This window comes from Trachypithecus francoisi, unplaced genomic scaffold (genome assembly GCF_009764315.1).
Source record: "Trachypithecus francoisi isolate TF-2019V2 unplaced genomic scaffold, Tfra_2.0 Lachesis_group0, whole genome shotgun sequence".
Classification (NCBI taxonomy): domain Eukaryota; kingdom Metazoa; phylum Chordata; class Mammalia; order Primates; family Cercopithecidae; genus Trachypithecus; species Trachypithecus francoisi.
The window spans coordinates 115,831,134-115,858,677 of NW_022681453.1; the positions used below are offsets into that span (position 1 = coordinate 115,831,134).

Genomic DNA, 27,544 nt, shown 5'->3' on the forward strand with positions numbered 1-27,544 from the left:
GGCCTCCCAAAGTGCTGGGATTACAGGCTTGAGCCACCGCGCCTGGCCACATTCTAACTTTTAATAGTAACATTCTGATTTTTAAAAATAAAGCTTGCCACTTTTGGACAAAGACTGTTACTAACCAATAGCATTTTAATAATAACAATATACCCTTACTTTCAAAGAACACTGGCACATATTTTGGTATCTGATTCTCACAACAGGAGAATAGGACTTTGTGCCTAAAATGCCCTTCCTGACCAAACTCCTACTCAAACGTAAAAGCTCAGCTAAAATGTCTCCTCTGGGAAGGCCTTCCTAATTCATCATGCAATCAGTTTTATGTTACACAAGATGCTTCTCAGATATCAAGAAAAAGTTGTCTCAAATTTTCCCATACTGTATCAATTCCTACATTTAATCATCTCATGCCCCAGCTCTGCTTGCCCTGATAGAGAGTCGTGGGACTTAATTTGACCAATGAAATGTAGGTGAAGGCCATGGGTCACGTTAGGCTGGGCTCTTTAGAGTCTGTGATTTTTCTCCACTATTCTCTTCTCCTCCCAGGGTGAACTTAGAAGCCTTTTATTGCAGTGGAGTGTCACAAGAAAACCTGGGCCCTCAAACTCATTTCTGGAGAAAGCCCCCCATCAACTAGCATCAGACATCGATTAAGACATAAACTGTTGTGTGAAGCCATGAGATTTATCTGTTGAGGCAGCTAGCATTAATTGCTGTGATTAATACAATAACAGGAACAAATGAATTTGTTTTGTTTTTGCCTTTTATATAGGAGGCAAGGAGTTACATTAAAGATGCCCCAGGCTGCTTGCTACCTCTGCAAGGGCTGGGGATGGAACTGAGAAACAATCACTACCTCAGCTCAGCTGCCTCTTTCCCTAACACTTACTCATGTCTTGTCTTTGACCGTAAACAAGAAAATCCATTAATTACCTTAAACAATGAGCTGAACTTAAACTTTGTTGCCTTTTTTTCAAGATGAAAGATATTTAAGTCCTGCCACCGAATATTGACAGAACAGGAACTCCTAGGTGTGAATCTCTCTTTTGATCATATGCAGAGCACTTACACACACACACACACACACACACACACAACACACACATACACACACGAGCATGGTTCATTTTTTTTTTTTTTTTTTTTGCGACGAAGTCTCGCTCTGTCACCCAGGCTGGAGTACAGTGGCCAGATCTCAGCTCACTGCAAGCTCTGCCTCCCGCATTTACGCCATTCTCCTGCCTCACCCTCCCGAGTAGCTGGGACTACAGGTGCCCGCCACCACGCCCGGCTAGTTTCTTATATTTTTTAGTAGAGACGGGGTTTCACCAGGTTGGCCAGGATGGTCTCGATCTCCTGACCTCGTGATCCGCCAGTCTCGGCCTCCCAAAGTGCTGGGATTACAGGCTTGAGCCACCGCGCCCGGCTGCACGGTTCATTTTTAAACATTGTTTTACTTATGAATAAATGAAAGGGGAAATGGTAATTCTAGACCTCAATTAATTTCATTAGTGAATATTGATAAAATTTTGAGTTCACCGTCTTAACGTAAATAGGAATTAGACTATCAGAGGTTAATAAAGATTGATTATAATAGCTAAAAAGGGCCTGTTTGCTTACATAGTAATGTCTTCCCTTTTGTTTTAGCATGAAGGAACTGGGGATGTAGGAAAAATATGAGTACACATCCTAAACTGTCAATGAAATCTTTTTTAAATGAAATTATTTCTGCTTCCTTTTAATATTTCAAATTATATAGTATGTTGATAGAAAGATAACAAATGAAAATTATTTTTGTATTCCACAAGGAAAAAAACACCCACTATGGCCCAGAGCAGTAGTGAAAGTAAACGTAGAGATAAGAAAAATGATGGTGTCAGTTAGCAGAGAGAATAGGAATATGATCACTTCCATACAGAGTAGATTCAGATGCCAGGTATTCTAGGTTCAGGATGTATGTCCATAGAATCAAAACCTGAAATCTAAGTGGACTCTGCCAAATGTTATGACATACTACCTAACTTCCAAATTCCTGAGGGAAAATTGAATCTAACAACCAAAAATGGGAAAATAAACACTACTGCTACTTTCTTTTCTATAAATTGGTGGTGGTGGTTTTTTGTTGATGTTGTTGTTGGTTTTTGTGTTTGCCTTGGCTCATGGGAGGCTGAGAGACAGATTCTTTTTTTTTTGTTTTTTTTTTGTTTGTTTGTTTTTGTTTTTGAGACGGAGTCTTGCTCTGCCACCCAGACTGGAGTGCAGTGGCCGGATCTCAGCTCACTGCAAGCTCCGCCTCCCGGGTTCCCGCCATTCTCCTGCCTCAGCCTCCCGAGTAGCTGGGAGTACAGGCGCCCGCCTCGTCGCCCGGCTAGTTTTTTGTATTTTTAAGTAGAGACGGGGTTTCACCGTATTAGCCAGGATGGTCTCGATCTCCTGACCTCGTGATTCGCCCGTCTCGGCCTCCCAAAGTGCTGGAATTACAGGCTTGAGCCACCGCGCCCGGCCGCTGAGAAACAGATTCTATACTTTCTTCTAGCATTCATCAAAATTGATTGAATATACTGTTTTCTCCTTTCTTTTACTTCTCAGTATTTATCTTATTATACGTGTCTTTGTTTTTATTGTATCTGTATTTTTGTTGCAAGCTACCTCAAGTGCTTTGTGGAAGTAGCAGTGTTATAAATCAATTTTTTATTTTTATTTTATTTTTTATTTATTTATTTATTTTTTTTGAGACGGAGTTTCGCTCTGTCGCCCAGGCTGGAGTGCAGTGGCCGGATCTCAGCTCACTGCAAACTCCGCCTCCGGGGTTTTTACGCCATTCTCCTGCCTCAGCCTCCCGAGTAACTGGGACTACAGGCGCCCGCCACCTCGCCCGGCTAGATTTTTTTTTGGATTTTTTAGTAGAGACGGGGTTTCACCGTGTTAGCCAGGATGGTCTCGATCTCCTGACCTCGTGATCCGCCCGTCTCGGCCTCCCAAAGTGCTGGGATTACAGGCTTGAGCCACCGCGCCCGGCCATAAATCAATTTTTTAAAAAAGTGAAGTATCAAGTGCAGATACTGCATTTCTAAGACTATCTAGTCCATATGGAGCCACAGAATGCTAGCAGGAAGGGAGCCTTAGAATTCTTCTAATCCAACATCCTTGTTAATCAGATAAAAAAGCAGATAAAGAGAAGGTGAGTAACAGACCTAGGAAATAAATAATCAGGGGCCATTTTTCTTGTAACCTCTCATCCTTCCAACTATGAGATATATCTCTGCTTCAAATACAATGTCCAAATTACCACATACTACACTGGCTTAATTTATTTATTTTATACAAGTTTCTGAAGTTTTCTACATAAAGAGCAAGCATCAGTTAATGTGCTGTAGCGACCCACCCTCATCCTGCCAACTGACAGCAGTCCTTTCCACAAACCGCTGTTCAGGCAGCTGCCAAGAGAAAGAGATTATTCCCATGGACTCTTGCCAAGATCCTGGCTGGGGACTGTGCTCAGGGCTAACTGTTGCTTTGAGCAGTTACATTAGTCAGGAACTGGAACTGTCAGGATCTCTACCAACTAGGATCTTCTTGAGCAGCAGCAAAACAAAAAAAAAGTTAGATAAAGCTCAGTTGCCAATATTCTTGATATATAAATTAACCCGAATTTGAAGGAAGATTTTTTTTTAACCTTATCCATGGCTATGATGTATGGTAAATAATGGCATCGTTGAGTTGTTCATTCTAAATCACTTCTCCACCAGTGAGTAATTACTAAGGATGATCCTGTCCACATAGGTCATGTTGTGGCTAATATATAGGACCCTCTTCATAGGGCTCTGAACTGATAAGATGTGGCAGGCAGGCATGATGGAATGCAGACAGAGGACCGACCATGCTGTGGGGGCAGACAGAGATGGGCTCCAAAGAAACTCCCTTACTTGAAAATCAATATATTTGTAATATCCTTCTCTATAGCAAGAAAGTGCAAAAAATATTTGGTAAGGTATGTACTGATATTATTGTCTCTAACTTGTAGTTCTAAATATCCAGTTTTCAAAATAGTGAGAGAGTTTAGTATTTGACATAGAAGTCATCATTGGAAGATTGAAAAGAACCATCATAAGGTTCTTTTCAAGCTAGAGATTTAGAATGAAGGAATGTGTCACATCAGAGAGCTGGGAACCCATAGGCCACTGGCCAGCCCTGAGCACAATGGAACACTAAAAGTGGGAAAATAAAATAGTAAGTTAATAATGCATACCAAGTCACATGCTTAAGGAGAGGTCTAATGCAAGAGGATGTGTTCTACCCCCAGTACTTCCTATGTTTTCTCATGCAGGTGGCATATCAGATTCTAATTCTCTATAATCCTTTCCCTTCGCTAGGACCTCCTGTCCATTCTGCAGTACTAGTGGTAGTCAGTGGATAAGGAGGTACGAGGCAGCAGTACTGTGCTATTAAGCCACTCTTTACTCAGGGGACAGAGTAACATTAATGGATTTCCAGGTGTGGGAGTCTTCTAGCATTATTGCTTCTTGAAATATCTTTGATGCCTTCAGAGTTCTCTACTCTGTATCCTGTCAAGAACAAAATCTATACATACAGGATGTTATTTACGAGGTAACATGGCTGCCAGTCAGAAATCAAGGAGGAATTTTACTTTGGTAATTTCCTACTCTAAATAATTATCTTACATTTAGATCACCATAAATAAATGGAATTAACTCAAAAAAGGAAACTAACCTTAGTAGGAGACAAATTCATAGCCAGGCAGCACCATAAATCTCATGACCAATGAGAAATTGTCAAGTAACTCCTCAGTGTTGCCCATAAACGCATCTGTTAGTAAAGTTATGTATGAGTACAGTTACTTGCCCACATTAAGACCTGGGTAATTATATCATTGTTAGTCAAAGTTCTAAGTTACTTAACGTGGGCTGCAATTTCAAGCGTTTGAAAACGGTATAACCATTAAACGTGCAAGGCAAAATAAGCATACTATTTACTTCTAAATAGTTAAATGATTTTTGTTGTTATCTATGAAGCATACCTAGGTGAAGTCAGCATCAGTATTTGTCTCCAGGCTCACTTCCAAGCCAATGGAAACAATAGAAGCAGTGTCTCACTGACCGTGGAGAGCCAACACAGTTCAGAGACAATAGTTTCTAAGCCTTCCTCCCATTGTTTCACTCACATAAAGCAATCTGTACTTCTTGTCCCATATTATATTTAATCTTTAATATTGGCAATTTGAGGACATACTACTAAAGGAAAATCTGCTGTAAAACATTATTAGGCTTCCAAATCCTAAAATAATTACTTAATGTGAAATATAAGGGCACAGAGACAAGAAGTTGCCTATTCAATATCAATTGCTTTTTTTTTTTTTTTTAACCTTACTAATAGATCCAATTTTATTCAGGTCATTATAGGGAAAGAGAGAGGGAGAAGGAAAAAATGAAGGAAGGAAAGAAAAAAGAGAGGGAGAGAAAGCATGGACTACATTTCCCAGATTGCCTTGCAACTAGGTTCAATTAAGAAAGAGTAGTTATCAGTGGGTGGAGACTTCCAGAAAAGCCCTTCAAAGGGGACTGACTTATGGACTTGTACTACTTTCATTGTTCTTTAGCTTTCTCTTGCTTAGAACATGCACAGCATGGCTGATGATTTGCAACCATCTTGAGAACATGAGATTGAAAGTCACATCTTATGATACTACGGCAGGAAGCTAGAAGGATCCAGGGTTCCTGAGAACACCATGGGGCTGCCATACCAGCAGTTGCCTGCCAGTCTTCAGATTTCTTTTAAATTTTAAGCCACTGTTTTTGGGGTCTCTGCTACTCACACAGACATAATAGGGAAGTTGAAAAAGTGTTGATTGAGGCCCAGTGTCTAATCCTTGCCTTTTCATAAACCGTATGGCCTTTAAAACCTCTCTTTACATCTCATGGCCTCAGGTCTCTTCTCTATAAAATAAGTGAGTTGGACTGGATGATCCTAAGGAAAGAGGAATGAGACCAGGATAGGTAAATGGAGGCAGGAAAGAGCTGCCCTTATCTGCTTCTAGCTCTGTGTAAGAAAGGGACCTGTGGGGCTGAGGGGGTGGGCAGTAGGTAATAAATTAACCTCACCCCTGGGATGGAACATTAGCCTATGTTTGACAGCTCTGGGCAAGAGTTGAGCTCAAGGCGATTGAAATGATACTGCATTTGACTGGAAAAGGGCCTCCCTTCTGTATTCTCCACACTCCCTAATCCTTCCTGAATACTACTAGAATGTAGTAGAAAAGACAAAAGGAGAATATATCTTTAGCATAGTCCATTTTTTTTTCAGAGTCCAATAGTTGCTTGCCATTTACCAGGGGTTGGAGGAACTATAGAAACACGAATAATCACAATCCTCATGATCCAGAGATGCAGGAAAAGGAAGAGAAGACTCCCATAATTTTGTCTTACTCACCCACTTAAAGAATTTACATTAATGCATATAAGCCATAAGTCACTTATTTCATTCTGAAAGATGTCCCCTAATTGTCAAGTATAGTGCACATTGCAAATAAGCACCACACAACCAATTAGTTATTATGTTATTCACAAGAAGCAAAAAAGTATATCTATGATAAACTCTATACAAATTTTCCAGGTTCCTGGAAATAATCCAAACAATGCTGCTCCATCTACAATGTCCTTTACCAAGTTGAAACTAAATCATCTGGGATGGAAAATCTTTGATAGGCTTTTCATACCAATCTTGTGAAAAAAGATGTATGTCTAAGTTTATGGCGACAAACAGTGTTATTATCTCTCCTCCTCTAATATTTAACCAACCTAAACACTCAGGGGAAAAATGTTATCTGAAATCCAACCACTTTATATACATTCACTTGGTCTTCTTTGGACAAGTCAACCAGCTTTTTCTCATAAGTATCTCAAATACTTGTTTGGAAAGCTTTTCTCAAGTGGGTATGCAAACAGGAGGAGAACTGTTCTTTAGCAGTCCCTTCTTATAAGACTCCAATGATGCTATCTTCTTGTACTTTAGTTAATGAAAAGATAAATATGATCTGTGCTGTGCCCAGCTGTGTTGTTCTTGTACTGAGGAATTCACAAAAGGAAAATTTTACATCATACTTTTATCAGTGAACAAGCTTGCTAAAGCAAATAGATTTCAGTCTCCTGAGTTTGCTTCAATAAAAGATTAAACGCTAATAGTGCAACTTACCACACTCAACAGATTTATGAATAATCAAAGTCTGGAGAAAGGCCAGGCCATTTAAGAACATTACCTACCGAACAGATGCCAGTAATATGTAGACATCTTCCCTATAGCTAAGCAGCTGTATTTCCTATTGCACACTTCAATATTGACTGCATAATTGGCCTTTACAAAACATTTATTAAAATGTACCATTTATCACAGACCCAGTGTTTGTTTAAGAGTTTCAGGTGGGGAGAGGGAAATTGAGGAGTGGGCGGAAGACACACAGTTTCTAATTACTAAGTGGATTTAATTGGTAAACAGCAACAAGTCCGGCCTATCCTGATAAGATGAAGGGTCTGAATTTTCAAGGAGCAAGGAGTTCTTTGAGAAATAATAAGCGCCTTACGAGAACTAGTTTTTGAACACCACTTTGCATCTGTGAATGGCATTCCTCTCGGTGCACACAAAGCCCATTTCCATGTGTTTACCTTCGTGTTCTCACGCTGTTCCTAGGTGGTCAGCCTGCCATTATGTTGCTGCTGTCTTTTGCTAGATTGATACACTGAGGCATGGAGACTTTTTTGAATGCTCTATCTATCCAAAGGAGCATATTAAGTTAATGATTAAGTGAAGGCTGAAGTCAGTGTGCTAAGTTTTTAACTCTTTGAAAAGGATTGCTTATTTCTCCATCCTATATCTCTATACAGCTTTAAAAAGAAAAAAAAAATCAGTTGATTGATTCCTTGTAATAGAAATCACCTATTAAAAAGCTCTCCCTGCTAACCAATTCCGAATACATGTGGACAAAATACTTTAATTAGAAGGCACTGAGTTTAGTTGCAGTGAACTCAAAACACACTCAGAGTATGACTCGAGAATGAAAAATATCACTTTATTTTGTAGGTTTGCCATGGCAGAAAATGTAACTGGATTCCAGTTACTCTCTTGCCAAATTAAAACATGCTTCTTAATTTGTTGGCCTTCTGCTCAATAAAAATCCTGGTCATACTCTCCGTAATAGGAATTCCTCACTAAACCTCACTTAATGCTAGAAAAATGGGAGTGTCATTTATCTCTGGCACCCAAGTATGTCTTGAGCAGGTGCTTGAATCATTTAAGATTTCTCTAACACCTAAAGCTAATTATTTTAGTTATTTGGTGCTATTTTTAATTACATAAACACCTTTGGTTTCTTCAATTTTATTCGAACTTTAAAAGAGAGTAGGTTTGTGTTATGGCAATAATTATCCATTAAGTGGAAAATAGAAATATTTTTGTTTAAATTTTACCTTTCTAACAGCTGCATACGTATACAGAGGGGTGTGTGTGTGTGTGTGTGTGTGTGTGTGCATATTTCACATTCACTTGGCCCAAAGCATAGGTGTTTTGTGCATTTACCTTACAGAGTCATTAAAAAAGAATCATTTCACTGTGCATATTCAAATTCACTCAACAAAAAAGGACTATGTATAGTAGTTATAAACTCACTGATCCCGGTAAGAAAGGGAGAGTGTTCTGGCCTATACGCCTGGTATCAGAAGCTGGTTAATAAGTGACACATTTTTAAACGATGGGTTGGCATCTAGCTAAGTGGTTAAGTTAAATTTATAAAAACTGCAATAGAGGACATGAATAGACATTCAAAAAAGTGAAAAATAAATCCTAAATACGTGAAAAAATTGATCACTTTCACGAATTATTGAAGTAGGAATTTAAGCTCCCAGATTATGTCTATATCTGTATCTATCTATTTGTGTATATACTTATATGCAATTTATAATATTTGTATATCTAATTATAATTCCACAACTTATATTTTAAACACATTTATGTTAAATATTAAACTCAGTGCAGGTAAAGTACATTTATATCCTAAAGCTTTGAAAACTATTATAACCCTTTCAGAAAGCAAGAACAGAAATTTTATAATATGTGTACAAATATTAAAGTGTTTATAATCTTGATAATTCTACTGCTAGAAATTTTCTTTAAATACCTATCGACAATAGGTAAAAGCTACATTCAGGAGGGTTTTTGTTGTTGTCATGCTGGTGTTACATTTAATAGTATAAATTTAAACCATGCAAGTAACTAACACTAGAGGAAAAAATAAGTAAGTTATTGCACCTGGATGGACTAATACTTAATCACAACAATAATCATAAAGACTATGCAATATCTGGCCCAAATTCATGGTAAAATATTAATCAAGAAAAAGTTGAAGCTATAGAAAATTGATTAGGTAGAGCCAAACAAAACTTTAGTAAAAATTATTTTTCATTTTTAAATTTTTTGTAATACTGCTTTTATGTTTTGAAAATGTTGACAAGAGTTTGAGTCCTTCTTGTCCACATTTAAGTGTGAGATATAATTTTCCCTGGCCTAACCACTTCACTCCATGTAGACAGTAACAAAGACAAGTCCAATTTCTCCAAAAGAGTCAATCCCATAGTATAGCTATCTCCCAAAGAACCACTAAGGTTACAGGTAGTTTCCTGAGTATGCATCAAACTCATGCAATCCAGGTCTGGAAATTACACCTGCCCTTCTTGGGAGCCACTCCCTCTACATCAAAGGACTATCTTTGGCACAGTACAGCAGGGGTTGCAGCCCCCAGCCCTGAGCACAGCCACGTCTTCACATCATGAAGCCAGACTGTCCTGATAAAAGGACACAGTCTCATCACCAGGCATGTTTTTGTTAAAGCACAAATACCCAGTGTTTCAACAATCAAATAATTGCTAAATTACCAAGCCAAACAATTGCTTATGGAGAAAGCCAGGAAAGGAAAAGGCATCCTTAACACTCTGATATTAAAACAACAACAATAACCAAAAAAGACTTTCCAAGTTTATAATGTGTTAAAGTCTGTGTTTTCTGCATGTTCTCACTCATAGGCGGGAGTTGAACTCAAGAACGCATAGACACAGGGTGGGTAACTTCACACACCGGGGCCTGTGTGGGGTCGGGGGCTGGGGGAGGGATAGCAGTAGGAGATATACCTAATGTAAATGATGAGTTGATGGGTGCAGCACACCAACATGGCACATGTATACCTATGTAACGAACCTGCATGTTGTGTACATGAACTCTAGAACTTAAAGATAATTAAAAAAAAAGAATTTTCACCCAAAAAAAGTCTATGTTTTAAAACAGGATATTTATTACTCTCTTAAAATTTCTCAGGGTAACATTTTTAGTTCTGCAACAATGCAGCTAACATTCTGAGACCAGCCATCGTGTAACTGCCCATAAAAAAATTAACACCATCAAGGCCATTTTTCTGTGCTTAAGCTCATACCAATGAAAACTACCCTATAGGCATAAACTTGATATTTCTGTTCACCACACATTAACCCAGCATTCCTCAGAGTGTGACACCCAGGTGACTTCTGTGATGCAAATTTCTTAAAATCTGGCTGGAAACCTGCATGATTGAATACCCTACTCATGGCAGGGTTCAACCATTGATCTTCACTTATTTTACCCAGCTTGCACTTAGTCTGGGAAGATTAACCCTTTGGCAGGGTGAATTCACATTGTTAAACGCAAAGGAGTCCCTCCTGAGACTCATGAACGTGCGTTAGTTCCCAGAGTAGGACCCAGGGACTACTGGAGATCTAACATGATTCATGGGAGTCAAAGAGAAGAAGTGGCTAACATGGGAGTTGGGGAGAGACATACATAGGCTCTGGAAGGAATTGAATCACAGATTCCTGGAGCTACAGAAAACTTAGCAGTCGCCTTAGCCCTCTCAATGCACCACACAACCAGTTAGAGAGACAAACTCAAAGTAGCTTTCTTTACGTTGTCCCTAGAATATTTTGAGGTAAAAGAAATAGGGGCAGAAGGAACCTGGTCATACAAAAAAAATTATATATTATTAAAGAGACATAATAGCAAATGAGGACAAAATATTGTGTATAAAGATAATCCTTAAAATATTTTCTGACAAGGTCCTGGTATACATTTTAAATTACATCTGAATACTGATGAGACCATCTTGGAAGCTGGGGTGGATGACGACTTCCCAATAAGAATGTTAAGAAAGGGAGAAAGCAAATCATTTACACACCTGGCCGGCCCCTGTGACCTTCAAAAGCCAGTGGCTGCACATTCAGTTGCATATACACTTTTGAAAAACTTCTCTTTGTCTGGCAATGTCATTCCCCTCACCCCATCCCTCACACTTTTCAAATAGAAAGAAAAGGGTCATAGGGTGGGCACTGGCTGGGTGCAGGAGGTCTCGACCTCACCACATCTGGTGAGGGCAGAGGAGGGGAGGCAGAGAGGACTGGGGGAAAGAGCTGGAACGAGGGTGAGAGGACAGCAAGCTGGCCAAGGAGAAACACCTCATCCCCTTAACTCCTGCTTGAAGCAACTACCTTCCCCAAACACAGAAATATGAAAAAGAGGTAGTCAGCTACAGAATAGGAAAATTGAGGTACTTTCCAATGATTCAAGAGGAAGAGGAATGCATGCATGAGTTGGTTGTATTTCAACTGCCCACATGCTGTTTTATGTGAGCACTTAGAAATTCACAAGAACACATTTTCTATAGCATCCCTTTGCCACAAATAAGGCATCAGAACATTTGTTAAGAAGCAAGGGTATACAAAATATACTATATGATTTTGTATATCCGCCACCACCTGCATACTCAAAATCACAGAGATAGATTAAAAAGGGTATATTTCAAAATGTTAAAGCCATATACGCTGTGTAGGAGCAGTTTACCAAATTACCTTTGTTGCAGTCGCTGAAGTTCTCATCACAAAGAGTAAAAACCATCATGCTTCCACATAGAAATAAGCAAATTGCATCAGTGAAACATAACCAGGAAGAGAAAAGAAATTCAACCTCCCCCATCAACACTAAAACTAGTCAATAATTATCTAAGTGGTATCAGTTATGTTTTCTGCGCATCCTGGTTGGCCTCTAAGTAAAGAGAAGGAACCGGAGAGAAGGGCTTGGGAATGTTACGGTTTCTCTATAGCAGTTTTATCTTAGGCGGCGTGTGTGAAGACTGGGGTGTATGCAGCGAGTAATCTGCATGTTTACTGCGTCAACATTCTACCCATTTCTGGGTAGAATCATTGCTCATCCTAATCACATTCAAAGGCCCTATAGGGCAGCAGGAAGTTCCCACTTACTGGCAATTTAGCTCTTGGAAACCCTTGAAGAGGATGGCTTTGTCCTTGTGTGCCATCATGGCTGTATGGAGGCCACTAAACCAGCTCATAGCTAAAACTGTCACACCTCTCCAAAGCTTCTTTTTTTGTTTGTTTGTTTTTGTTTTTGTTTTTTGAGATGGAGTCTCACTTTGTTACCCAGGCTGGAGTGCAGTGGTGTGATCTCAGCTCACTGCAACCTCCACCTCCCGGGTTCAAGTGATTCTCCTGCCTTAGCCTCCCAAGTAGCTTGGATTATAGGCACGTGCCACCAAGCCCAATTTTTGCATTTTTAGTAGAGACAGGGTTTCACCACGTTGGCCGGGCTGGTCTCAAACTCCTGACCTCGCGTGATCCGCCCGCCTTGACCTCACAAAGTGCTGGGATTACAGGCATGAGTCACTGTGCCCAGCCTCCAAAGCTTCTTAAAAAAATGAGTGAGGAGTACTGCCAATTGAAAAATCTGCCTGATTTTCAATAGAGGAAAGATACACTTTCAATAAACATTCACTTGTTTTAAGTGATAATGTAAACTTGGTAATGAGAATAAGAAATCTAATAAGGCCATCCTGTAACATATATTATGAACTAAGCATATTTTCCTATTTCCTAGCACTACACTGTTTTCTGGATGTCAGTTACCAAAAACACCTAGTAGCTGAATGTAGCATGGTGGTTGAGCAGGAAGAAATCAAAGGCTGACGCAAAACAAACCCTAGAGAATGGGGTTTGAATTCAAATTTTGGAGGCAAATTAAATAATGCTAAATAGGACTAAAGGGGGTAGTTTTTCTTATGAAAAGTCTACAATATAAATGTTGAAATTTCTCTAGTTCTATATGAATGTGACAAAATGATCTATAACTGCAATGTCAAATATGGTAGCGACTAGTCACATATGACAATTTAAAGTGAAATGATTTTTTTAAATACAGTTAAAAATTAAGTTCCTCATTCATGCTAGTACTCAATAGCTACATAGGACTAGCGGCTACCACATTGGAGAGTGCAGATTACAGAACATTTTCAGCACTGCTGAAAGTTCTATTGAGCATCTCTTATTCCAGAGTTTAATAGACTTTGAAGTGATCATAGATATAAAATATAAACTAAAATAAAAGTCATCGCTCCATAAAAGTGCACAATAGGGAGTGGCATATTTAAACCATAAAGAACCTTTATTCTTTCTTTGGCTCAATCCTTGTTTAGAAGGGAAAAAACTCTTTCGGAAAACAGGCAGGGCAATAACTAGGCTAAGTAGTAAAGTTTCTGGGAGAGTTTTCATTGAAGTACTTTTACCTGAAAAGGTACAGGTGTGTGTGTGTGTGTGTGTCCCCTCTAAGTTATTCAAAGCATGTACTTATATGGAGAAATGCTTATCCTAGGACCTGCTAAAATAGTATGGATGGCCCAGAGTAGTGACATTAAGGCAAGAACTTTTAAAAAGCCAGGAAATCAAAACTAACTGGCAACATTTGATCAGACCTCAAAACAGATTGCTGCAGAAGGGAACATTCTTATACAGAAAGAAGCAAACTATACATTTTCTATCCTCATAAAGTTAGATATTTATACACTTTTTTATCACTGAAATTCATTTAGGATTGAAGTGGTTATCTAGGTGTTGTCATTGGGTCTGTTTTTGGAAAGTCTCCTGCCTAGGGTGTTTAAAGTATGCTATATCTTGTGAGCAGGAAGGCTTGATAATGTTCCAAGGTCATCTGTGCTGAAACATTGTTACCCTGATAAATATCTTAGTTTTCTAATGATACGCAAATGGCAATTGAAAATGCACTATTTAATTTCACTCTCTTCTTTTCTCTTTTTTACTGCTACAATTTGATCATGTATGTGCCTCCATGCTCACAGGTTCAGGGTGGTCACATGGTATAATTGTAACAGCTGTATGAAACAAAGCTCCAGAAACTATACCATGTGAGTTACAGATTAAAAGGGTTGGCAATGCTGGTCACAATACCAATACTCAAAAGTACTCCTGATTCTAACAAGTAAAGTGGTAATAAATTAAGAGAGCTGGTATTTACATAAGTAAATATGAAATTTCAAAGCTATATGTGAATTCTCATGCTGAATTGAATTCTCACTAATACAACATATATTCTTTTTTTTAGACGCAGATGATAGCCTTCTTAAAACTAGGGAACACTCACTGGCGTATTTACTTCTTGTGGATTCTAAGGTACCTTTACTGATGACTGAAATCCAGGTATGTTAGAATAAGAGTCACTTGAATATATTTAGCACTTTATAAAGCATGGTAACATATAACATTTGCATTTGTCTGCCATAGCCACATATCAAGTATTTATGGTAGGTGGTACTTTAAAAGTGGGGGGTAAAAAGATCAGGTTGGTTAAGTTATGTGCCTAAGGACTTCAAGATTTATATTTATTTTTTAAAATAATCTTAACACACAAGTAATATGAGACTATGTTTTTGTTAAAAAACATCCTATGGCGGGGCACAGTGGCTCACTCCCATAATCCCAGCACTTTGGGAGGCCAAGGCAGAAGGATCACCTGAGGTCAGGAATTTGAGATCAGCCTGGCCAGAATGGTGAAATCCCATCTCTATTAAAAATACAAAAAATTAGCCAGGCATGGTGGCACGTGCCTGTAATCCCACCTACTCGGGAGGCTGAGGCAGGATAATTGCTTGAACCCGGGAGGCGGAGGTTGCAATAAGCTGAGATCGTGCCACTGCACTCCAACCTGGGCAACAGACCAGACTCTGTCTCAAAAAAAAAAAAGTTATACAACATGACATATGAGGCTAAAGCCCCTAGAACCACAACTCAATCTATGTCCACTCCCTCTCCTCAAAGGCAACCGCTGTTATCAGGTGATGTGTACTAGATTTTTTTATGCCTTTGCAACCATTCACCCTTATACAAGAAAGAAGGTAAGCATAAGAAGATCTGATGCAATATTGTTTATAGAAACAAAAAAAGTAATCACCTTAAGTATCCAAAAATTAGAGATTAACCAAACTAAATGTAATTTAAAACAATGGAGTAAGTCTATATTAAATAATTTGAAGTTTCCAAAGTGCATAGAAAGTGCATGGTGCAGAGTGAGCGCTATATAGACTATTTACTCTTATTAGAAGGACCAATATATTTAATGAAAAACACAAACTGCAAAAAGACATACAACATGAGCTAATTTATGTTACACACACACACATACAGGAGTCGTGTCATAATTTTCTAGGAGTACCAGGATTTCACTCCATGAGACTACTTCCCCTCTTTTAGATTATGAGGATACTTTCAAACTACATCAGGCAGCATTATAGAGTAAGAGAGAAAATGGGTAAGTATATTATATCTGCCTCAGTGGTATTTCTCTGGTCTTCACCCTCAGAATTAAGGGTAAAGGGTATTCAAGAATAGTTCATTTTCTTCTTGATTCCATAAGCAAGGAGGAGCTCAAACATACTCCCTCCCTGAAAACAAAAAGGGGAGAAGACACTTTCTTACTCAAGAAAGAAAAACTTGAGAGAAAAAACAAAGTTGAATGAACATAAACTGCCTCGCCAAGTTCTAATTCTTCTGTTTCCATGCAGAAGTTTTTTGTCAGATAAATCTTAATGAAGTGTAAAAGGAAATAATTGTGCCCTATGAAACAGAGGATCCTGAAAAGGGAACCAAAGATGAATTTTAGTCCAGCTCTGTCACTCTCCCAGTTGAGCAGAGCCAGTCCTCTAACCTCCCTATACCAGGGACTTTGGACATAGTCTTTTATTATTTCTGCATTGCCTAATGGGGGTCCTTTCTTCACGATCATGCATGTCCTTTACAAATGAAGCTTCCTTTGAAGACAGGCAAGAGATCAGATTAAGCCTTCCAATATTTATTACTTCTGTTTCCTCTTGGTTCACTGTTCTCAATTGACTAATTCCCCAAGGGGTCCCAGATGTGAACTCTGCTCTAACTATTAAATATGACTGTAACAAGGGAACTCACACCACAAAACATTCTTCTTGACTTCCAACTAGGGTTTCTCCCAAAGAGATGCCCCTGTACCATCTGCTCCAGAAAAGCGCAAATCCATTCCATTAATCATGGAAGTCTCAGAGTTTTCTTTCCTAACCCTGAAGAAATCTTAATTATTTTCCTGGTTCAAAGTTTCTAAAGTGGACCAACTTAGTAGAGAAACAAAACCGTTGCCATATTTACATACACAATATCAAGCACAATTCCTGAAACAAAGTGAACTCTCCAGAAACATTCACTGAATGAACGACAGTATGCCTTAACTAATAACAATGCATAGGGATATCATTTGTTCATTTTCTTAATGTTTTTCATCAGGCTCTGTACCAGTATACACACAAATGCTGTCTTATTTCTCACTCTCTCTTAAAAGGACCACATTAACCTTAAGCCTCCTGACATTCCTGGGCTATCATTGGAATTTCATGCACAACCCAAACCAGGTCTTGATCTTGCCAAAAATCTCTGGTGATTTATTCAGTCTGCATATTGGACAAGTCCAGTTCTACAAGTCATTTAGATCCAGTCCTAAATGCCTTTAACTGGGATCAATTTTATTTTTAGTACTTCAATATAAACTTTAAACCACAGTGTGACAAATGAATGCAGTAAAAACTTAGTGGCTTCCGAATTTATTTTGAGAATTGTAACATAAAAGCCAACATAGAAAATTAAAGCTTTCAGATAATCTCAGAAACAGTACCTGCTAAGGGTGGTTTCCAAAGGTTAGCTGGAAAGTTTTATCAGATTCATCTATATAACTACAAGATTCTTCACCGTAATTCTCTCATAATTTGTCTGATAACCAATGTACTAGAATGACAGACAACAACATAAGGAAAAGGTGGAGCTGAATAGTCAATGGAACTGCTTTAACGCAGTCTTGGCCAGCACAGTCCAAAGGGAGCAATGAAGGTTCCTGATGCATGACGAACTCAAGCTCCTTCTGATCGGTGCCTTGCCTTATTCACTGTTTGAGCATTTATTTAACCTTGAAGAGACAAGTCAAATATTGGGAGCTGTCCAGTTTTTTCCAGAGGTGTGGAGACACTAAAAAGATTCAGTACTTTGAAAGCACCAACATTCCAAATATAAATTGTGTCGCACTGTGTTCTGGCCTAGGCAGGCTCAGGAGTACTTGCTGAGTCACTTCTGAATGAAAGGGATAAAAACTATGCCCCCGTCATTTGATAAAATTTTAGGTCAGATTAAGAAGTCATTCGTTCAGATTTGGCATAGTTCACTCAAATGTGTTTCTAGCTTGGTCTCTACTTTCAATTTCTAAGAATTCTCTCCAAATTAGGCAGGAGCTTTGCTCCTCCTTACATCAACCACCACCATAATAAACCAGGATCTTTACAACTTAGAACTGGTTTAGGGCTCCTGACCACAAATCTCAATCTTTGTTGAGGTTTGAATCATGCCTTTGTGTTATATTTAGAATCCAATGTCTTGTTCACTGGCTGGAACACTGGAATTAGCTGGGTCAGTTTCTTCCTCACCACACTCCCCTCCTTCCCCTCACTACACAAAAAAGACCAGAGTAAGTAGCTTGTTACGTAGTTGTTCAGTGGGAAACATGTTTTACAAATGAAGGGAGAAAAAGAGGAGGGAAAGCGGGTAGGTAGGTAGTAGTAGAACAGAAAGGGAAATTTGGGGAGCAGAAAATAGAGAAAAAGAAGAAAAGGGAAACTTCTAGATTCCTGATACTAGAAAAGCTAGAGAATTCCATTCCTGAAAATTAAAGATATTTTACATGTTTGTGTATGTATGTGGCTTTGTGTTTATACACATACCGTTTTGTTTCATGTAGCATAATCAAATCTATTGCTAATTGTTTAGTTAATATTTACTTATTCAAACGTGTTTTTAACATCTTGCCCAATATTGAGTCTACACTTAGCAATTAGCTTGTCTGGCAACTTGCTGTTTCATTTCTTTTCTTAACAAAAACCCAGTACTGATGTTCTAACAGAACAGTCTTACTGTCCCCTTTGGTTATTGTCATTTCTCTTGCTTCCCCAAAGGCAACAGCTCTGCTATTTCGCTTGCAAGAGCAAGACTGATATTTCATTGTTGTTACAAAAGGGTCAAAATTTTTAAAAGCACCACCCTTTGAAGTTCTTCCATGGAGATCACAGAAATGAACAGCAGTCCCACAGAAATTATAGAACAGAGGCAGAGGGGAGAAATAGAAATGGGCCAGCTAACATTATCAGTCGTGTCACCCAGATTGTTACTGTTCTGAATGAAATAAATCGGCAAGAAGGGAAAGAAACATCTGTGGAACATGCCACAGGATGAGGCACAACCTAGAGTTAGGACCTACCTTTGCTTCTACTCTAAGCATGGCATCGGTCAAGATCAACTAAATAAACTGCTCTGCAATTTCTGCAATTTCCATGCGTTCTTTAACCATAATATCATTACCTTTAGCAATCTTTTTGTGAAATCCAGGCAAATATCCAAGCCTAATTATTTTATTTTCAAGTATTGTAACTATTTACCAACCTCACATACTAATCCGACAGTTATTGTAGTTATATCAAGCATCTAGTATATTCATTCAACAAATGCTCATGTAAGGAACATTTCCAGGTATCTCACTAGATTGTAAAAACTTTTGTCACTGGATCTAGTAAAGAAATAGAACAGATTTAGAAATGAAATTCCATGGAAGCAAAAGAGCAAGCACACTATGTTTGGAAAATGTGAGATGTTTGGGGTAGATGAAATATAGTGTCCAAAGCTAAATAGGGAGGGGTTGTGGCCACAGTATAGGCTGTAGCTGCAGGTATGGATGTTGGGGACAGGTCAAACTGTGAAGTCCCTAATATGCTGTGCTCAAAAATTGCATTTCATCATATTGGAAATTGAACACCATTGTGGGCCTTTAAAGGTGGGAACAGCATAATGACATTGTATTTTAGACAGAAAGAACTGATGCCAGTGGGAGAGGCTGATGGCAAATAAGAGATGCCAACAATCTGGGGCTGTTGTGATGGCCCAGCAGAGAGACACTGGTGACTCGAATGGAAGCAGCAGAAGTGAAATCGAGAAGAGAACATATTTGAGAGAAGTTTAGAAAGGAGAATGACTGATTAACTCTTCATGGTATTATGATTGCTCTCCTCCTGCAGGAACCAGTCATAACTAATTTCAAAGTCTTTGGCTCGAAATGTCTTAAACACATTGCACAAAGCTAGTCCACAAGGTTGTCTTTAATCTCATCAAATATGATGCAGAATGTTGCCACTCAAAGTGTGATCTTTGCAGAAAAGCATTATCACCTACTGGAAACCTGTGAGAAATGCAGAATCTCCATCCCCACCCCAGAAATGCTGAATCAGATTCTGCGTTTAATCAAGGACCTCAGGTAAATAACATTCACATTGCCATCTGAGGAGTACTAATGTAGAGGAAGTACCTCTGGGTGTAGAAATAGCGGGACCCTGGTTATGTCACTTACTTATTGAAATTTTCATTTCTTCTCCACAAAGTTGGGAAACATATACTGATTGGCTCTAAGAGTGAGACTGTGATAAACAGTGTGAAAATGCTTTGTGAACTCTAAAGTATGATCCCAGATATATTTAAATTCATTTTTATCATTGTGCTTGTCTTGTCATGCATCAAAATCGTATGTTTCAGACTTCATTGAGGGCTGGGCATTGTGGCTCATGCCTGTAATCCCAGCACTTTGGGAGGCTGAGGCAGGTGAATAGCTTGAGTTCAAGAGTTCAAAACCAGCCTGAGCAACATGGCAAAACCCTCATCTCTATTAAAACAAATACAAAAATTAGCTGGGTGTGGTGGCATGCATCTGTAGTCCCAATTACTTGGGAGGCTGAGATTAGAATGTCACCTGAACCCGGTAGGTTGATGCTACAGTGAGCTGAGATTTAATCACTGCATTTCAGCCTGGGTGACAATGAGATCCTGTCTCAAAACAAAACAAAACAAAACAAAAACCCAAAACTTAATTGAACTGTAAATATGGAAGTGGTAAAAGGAACACATTTGCAGAGAATATATCAAAACTTTAGTCACCTGGGTTTTGTTGTTGTTGTTTTGCACATTATTTCCTTGGGACTATATTGCCAACCTCCAAGCTTTCTATGAATTCAAAAACCCTACATCCTCCTCTCTACTGAAACAAAGAAGAGGAGAAAGAATAACAATGTTAAGCACTGAATATTCAATAAACCTAAGGAACTTACCTTTACCACATTTTTTTCTTGGCCAAATATCTATTATCCTTAGAAGTAAACCCAAATTCCAGCACTTAATTAGGTTCCTGGGGGAGGATGTAGAATTGTTTAAAATAGAGTATAAGCCTATTTGTCTATATTGTCCCATCCAGAAAGGAAATGAGATCAACCAGATAACCTTCTTTGGATTCTTTCATGTGTTGACTCCACAATACCTTATTTTCAAGGTCAAGCAAGTAAGCAGTATGCACAAGAGTAGCCCATGAAGTGCAATTTTAGGGATATCAAATTGCTAAACCCTGTAGAAGATATCCCCCCAGATATGCTGCATAGACCTACCATTGGACCGAAATCTAGGGAGAAGATAACATGTCTGTTTCAGGGTCTTTTATAAAATATATTCTGTCTAGTACTTTGTCACATGTTATGAATAATGAATTTATTAAATAGACCACTTTTATTTAGTAGCTGTAAAGAAAAGAGAAAGCATTTGTTACCCATTTATTCATTCTTTGCTGAATATTTATTAGGTGCCCAAATGTGACTGACACTGCCATTCACAGTAAAAGGCCAAACAAGATGGCCAGGCCCTTTGCCCTCATTAAGAATGTAATCTAGAGCTGTAGTCCTCAAGCATTTATCATAACATACCCTATCAATGAAATTTGTTGAGTATATACCTCCAATACATTGACATATTTATTTGTAAATTAATAAATTATGCTACTGTACTAATATATAATATGATATAATAATATGTATATTGATAAATCCAAATAAAAATATGAGTGTATAATGGTAGAAACAGGTCTTAATTTTTTTTTCTGTGCCCCAATGCAACTACTGACATATGGGCACCCACTTGAGAGATTCCTTTTTTACAGTAATTTCTATGAGAAACTTTTTTTTTCCAAGGGGACAATGTTATTCAAAGTATATGCTGACTTCAATCACATCTAGAATTTGAACAAAAGAAGTTATATGAGTTGCTCAGGATCAGAGATTCAACCTGTTTTCTCTATCTGTCTCTAGTAACTTAAGCTGCACTTAGAATATAATAGATGTTCAGTAAATGATTACAGAATTTAGGGAGAAAGGGATGAGGGTTTATGGAAGAGAATGAGTATACTTATTACAAAAAAAAGACGTCAGGCATGGTGGCTCATGCCTGTAATCCCAGCATTTTGGGAGGCCAAGGCAGAAGGATCACTTAAACCCAGGGCTTCAAGACCAGCCTGGGCAATACAGTGAGACCTCATCTCTGCAAAAACTCTAAAAATTAACTGGATGTGGCAGCATCACTACACTCCAGCCTGGGTGACAGAACAAGACCCTGTCTCAAAAAAAAAAAGAAAAAAAAAGAAGAGATAATTATTTGTATAATAAGAAAAAAATAGCTTGCTTGCCAGGAAAAACAATAAGTTGCCTCAATTTTTTAAACAATAATAAGATAGAATAAGATTCATATGATAAAGAATGTACCTCCAGCTCACTTTCATTTGTGAGGATGAAATTTCTAATTATAGATCTCATCTCCAGAATTTCTGGGTACAATTGTACTGGGATCTCTCTCATTTTTAATGGACGATACATCAATTTTACTCTAAGTTGTGAAATTATTTTTGAAACTCATTTACATGTAGGTTCCTTAAAATTATTTACTTTGCCCACAATTCATTGAAAAAGGAAATGGTGATAGAGTTACATAGTTACCTGGCCTCTTAGCTGGCCCCTATCACCATTGCCTTTGTTCAAAATCACCTGTATTTTTTTTTCTGGCAAATGACTTCTACTGATAGTTGGTAATACTAATATTTGTGTCATGTTATCAAAAACATTTCCCAAGACTCATGGTTGCAGCGTTATCAATAATAGATTTATCTGTTACATCAAAGTTTTGGTGTAATAAACTTATCACCGTTTCCACTAGTTTTCCCCACACTCACTGTCAGCCCGGACAAAAGGTGCTTTGTAAAGACTGTCCCATTCAAAACAGTTCCTTCAGGTGCACAGGCCAATTGCTGGTGCCAGGCTTTGTGCCCAGTCTTCTCTGCGGAGTTCAGAGCTCTCCCATCAAGACTCTGCCCAAGTAGAGCCTTCCACACTCCAAGAACCATGCGATAAGGGAAAATGAAGTCTAGGTTACGACATAGGGAACTGTGTTTACGATACTGCTTGCTCCCAGATACTGCCATCTGGCATGTAATTACCTTTCAGAAACCCCGGGGCCACATTCTAGCAGCCTCCTTCGTCGTCTTGGGAATCCTGAGCGTTGAGATTAGGATCCCTGATCACTCTGGGCCGGGATGTACTCTAGCCTGAGAAGTCTATTTTTGCCTCAGCTTAATCCTGAGGGTCTCCAGAGTTCCCTTGGTGGAGGAGAAGGACTTTTCCCCGGAACATTCCTCCCCTTCAACAAATAATTAGGCCTCTCTCACAATCTTAAATTTCAAATAGGCCCTGAATCCCCAAGCAATGCTTGTAGTAAAAATGCTGACATCCTTTTTTTTAAGTATATGAGCACACATATGCACACACACATTTGCGTGTGTATATACAAATGTAAAGATAAATATCCATATATATGCTAAGAACGTGCTGCTCACAAAAGTTGTATTTGACAGGTATCATAATTCTCTTGTAAAAAATAAGGACACAGAGGTTCACAAAGCTTAGAGCACTCATCAAAAGTCCCATCACTAGGAGTCAAATGTGAATGACACAATGAAATAATAACTACAAAATTCTTCATTTATTATCATATCATTTCTCATGTTCGTGTCGCCATAATTATCACTGTTTTACATGTATATAAGACACCGGTACTTCCATGGACATTGCAGTCCTTCTCACCATCTCGGGCAGTGACCCCACCTTTCAGGAAGTGGGAGAGGGAAGGTTGCCCTTCACAACAGGGCCCATGGTGTGGCCCCCATGGTGTGAAAGGAGGTTAGTCCCCAGCGGTGACGCTTTCATCACCAGGAGAAATCTGACCTCTCTTTCAGATGTGTGTAAAGTTATAAAAACCTCAAAAAAAATTTTTTTTAACTTCTTCTTACCAAGTATTGGACTTTGAATTCCTTTCTACTTAACTCCCCAGGGCCCTCGGGAGGCTTCTGGGCCATTATGAAAAGTGTTTGTAGAGCCGTGTCTGTGCCACGGTGGACAGGCAGCACAGACACAGGCTGGACAATAACAGCTGAGCTGCAGACGTTCTGCAGCCCTGCTTCCGTGGCGTTTTGACAGTGCCTTTTCAACACATGAACATTATTTCTCAGAGCCGTAATCCCATGGTCCTTATTAAATTTTCCATGTCCCACAGACCCCAACAGAGCTTTCTGTCCCACCTGAAGAATACTCTGAGCTCCCAGGATAAACAACATTTGATAAGAAGCTGACTTAAAACTATCTAGGGTTTCACATTCAAACAAATGGTCAGCTGAATTTGCATGCAATAACAAGTTGAATCTCCGAACTTCCTTCATATCTGGTTTCTTGTAGAATTTCAGCTACAAGTGAGTGACTGCAGTAGACAGAGCCAGCTTGGGGAAAAGGTGAAAGACGCCAAGGAAACCTCCAGCCAAACAATATTGTGAAAAATATTCTGATTAGTTAAGATAAGATGTACTCTCATTTTCCTGAGAGTTTTATCTTTATTAGATAGGCTGTACAATCTATAACAAAGTCTTAGCTGAGTGTTTTGGAGCTGGTTGTTATTTTCAAATAGCATGTGCTATGGTGTTTCCTTGGGGGAATGCATTCCAATTTCTTAATGGGGTGTAATCAGTAACACGTTTGCTTCAGGCCTTATAATGATGATGCTGTTAACTACATTCAACAAAAATCCTTTTAAACAGCTGTTTTCAACCAACTTTCGCTGTGAATGTACTTTTGTGTGTTTAATGTATTTGGCAAGCATTTGAAAAAGCCCTTGCCTACTGTTTTATTTGTTTCCATTTATGAAAACATGTGTTTGCTGTGAAAATCAGATGCATTTGTAAAGTTATCAAGGAACCCAGAAGAAAATCTACCCTCTCCTTGCCATCATCAGCAATTTCTGAATCATCCACAGTGAAATTCACTTTGAAGAAACTTCTGTGGATTTGTTTAACCATAAAATGATCAGTAGCTCTTCTTCAGGCAAGAACAGAATGAACATATTTCTTGAACTCAGTTATCTCAGGTTAAATGAGAGAGGGATCCAGTAGGGTTGCCTGGATGAGGTTCAGAAGCAAAGATTTCCTACCAGGCAGCTTCCCCCTCTGCTACCTGAGTGATTCATACCCAAAGTTGTTGTCCAAGCCCTGTTGTCTCTATCACTTATTAGTCTTCCACTCTGAAATGCAAAAATTATCCTCAATTCAGAGCCTTAGTAAGAATAGAACACCTTCCTTTCTTGTAACATTATCCAGCCAGGAAACAGGCAGCGTGTACTAATGGTTGGTTTAAGTCTGGTCTTTGTTTTCTGTCTTCCACGGTTGACAACGCTCCCTGCAAGGAATCAGGCCAAAATAAAACCGCCAACCACCATAGTGCATAAAATTGTAAAAAGAGGAAAAAAATTCCTTGCCATTTTTATGTCCACCACTCCCCAGATTAGAAAGGATTGTTGCTATATGATCAATGTATTAGGTTGTGTTGTTATAGGTATTTGTAGGAGTGAGGGTGTACAATTAAAAAACAAGCAAGCAAACAGCAACAAACCCACATTACAGACATTTGCCTGCCACCTGGTGAGTCCTCAAAAGGGAGGTAGCCCTGCAATTCCAACGCCCTGAGAAGGACCCAGAAGTTGTTCTTTTCCAATTTGCCTCCCTTATTCTGATCTTCTCATTTCCTCGGTGCTGAACTTATTCCTTCATCTGAAATCACTGGGAAGGCAACTACTTAAACAATAAGAGAAACTAATGCATTGTTTAATTTGTCTCTTCCATGAGTCCTAAGCAATAAATCTCACAACTTTCCTTGTACTCAGTGTGAGGACTGAATGCCAAACCCCAGCTCGGCAGCAGGAGTCCTATTTCCTGGGCTCTCCGAAGACAGAAAATATCACATTTCTATTTCATTCGACCCTTTCACTCTCTCTGTCATGCTTCGCTGCCTTTACAAGTCACCATTTCACTGTTGCCACAAAGATTACAAGGACCCTAACAGGTAAGGCCTCCAGGAAACACGGATGGAGGGGGCCTGAAAGGAAGGCAGAGGACTGCCAGGCTTATCTGCTCCCTATCTCACCACTGCTTACCACAAGGCCTGCCCACTGACAGCCAAGCTGTCCTGAGGCAACAACTCAGTAATAAGATACACAACAAATAATGGTTTTTTGTTTTGCTGGAAAAATGTATACTCAGGTAATTAAATTGTTAACATGATGGATGACCTTATTTTATATTTGAATTCAAAGTGACTTTCTGCATCATTCAACTAAAATGGCTTGATGTTACAAAAAAAGAACAAAAAACAAAACATAATTCCAGAGAAATGGGAGTATAGATTTGTGGTGATTTACTTTAGAAACAAACATGGGTAGTTGTTACTGTGCTGGATTGTAATGTAACCTGAAATGAACGAAGCTGGTGTTCAAATCTTATATTCATTTTTTCTCGTTCCTAATTATTTGTACAATTAGGAATTGTATTTTAAGATTACAATTGTTATATCCTTAAAAGTGAGGCCATAAAAAAACTGTCAATAAATATGCTTTGGTTTATGCAGGAAGAGCAAGAACATATTAGAGATGCCTACTGTTCAGAAGGTTCCAGAAGCAGGGCCCTTGTATCGGAGTTTTAAAATGTTAATGGACATGCATTCTGCCCATGTTGAATCCCATACGACAATATGTTTTGTGCCCGGGGCATGATTCTGACTAAATCAATAAACCACTCTAAGTCTGATAAAAGTTTTACAAAATATCCAAGACATTTAGAGTAATTGTTAACATCTGCTCATTATTCAACAATGTAAGCAGGTTTAGAAGCCAGATAAATATATTTATTCATCAGCAGCCAGCATGTCACTGCTACCTCAGTGGTGACATAAAACAGTAAGACATTAGAACTTGCCTTAGTCTTGGGTTCAGAGAATACAAATGAACCATTATGGAAAAAACAGAAAATTCTGCTTTCTCCATGTTTTACACTTGGGGGGTAGGGGAAGAAAGTGGAAAGAGGCAAGATTTAGTCAAAAAAAAACTTGATAATTTACTTTGAACTAAAAACCTGGGGAATAGGCAAGAAAAATAAATATAAGAAGTACAAATCTTAGAGAAGGAATGTGATACAAATCATTGCTACAACATGAAGAGCATCTTTCTTCTTTATTCTCCAAAACACAACTTAATTTTGATTTCTTCTTTCATTTCACAATATAAGAAAGTTATTTCTACACTGGAAGGTTAAAAATGGGCTTTTTGAATATAACATTGAAAAGGTTCTGTCTATCAGAATGAAATTAGTTGTTTGAGAATATTTAGCAATTGGCAGTTGATTTGTCCTGAGCCAAAACGAGCAGCAGAGCCGTCATTGAATAGTAAAAAGAAAATATTAATCAAATCACATTCACACTTACTGGGATGGGGGAGGCATCTGAAGTAGTATTCTATGGGGTTTTGTTGTTGTCTCATGTAATCTGCTGTGTGTGTGTCTGTGCGTGTGTGTGTGTTCCAAGTGCCCTTCCAGTAGTCTCAATGACCTCCAGTGATGCTAATAGATCTCAAGTTAGGTGTTCCGTCAGTATTTGAAGCAGAGTTGATAATTAACTTTCAGCTACCTGTGTTATCCTCAATCACGATTGTGTAAAATAGATTGCATAAAGTTGCCTCAAGGTTAACTCTTTGGTGAAGGAATAAATCTGACAATATGCCATCAACTTCAACACAGTCCACTAACACCAGAGGTTAGAAACTTTGTGAACTTTTTAATGAAAGACAAAAAGATTCCAGAGAAGAGAGTAATA

At 38.6% G+C, this 27,544-nt stretch overlaps 1 protein-coding gene across 8 annotated transcripts in view; it reads right to left on the reverse strand.

The window, feature by feature from the left end:
* MECOM (MDS1 and EVI1 complex locus) overlaps positions 1-27,544 on the reverse strand; it is a 616,769-nt gene that overhangs the window by 182,295 nt on the left and 406,930 nt on the right. Inside the window, exon 1 of one of the 8 annotated variants that reach the window (XM_033211645.1) lies at positions 11,937-12,003. The exons of the other annotated variants lie outside the window; for them this stretch is intronic. Coding sequence (XP_033067536.1) covers positions 11,937-11,963 — 27 coding nt within the window. The 5' untranslated portion in view covers positions 11,964-12,003. Of the gene's footprint in view, positions 1-11,936; positions 12,004-27,544 lie in introns of those variants that run through there. 8 annotated transcript variants of the gene reach the window in all.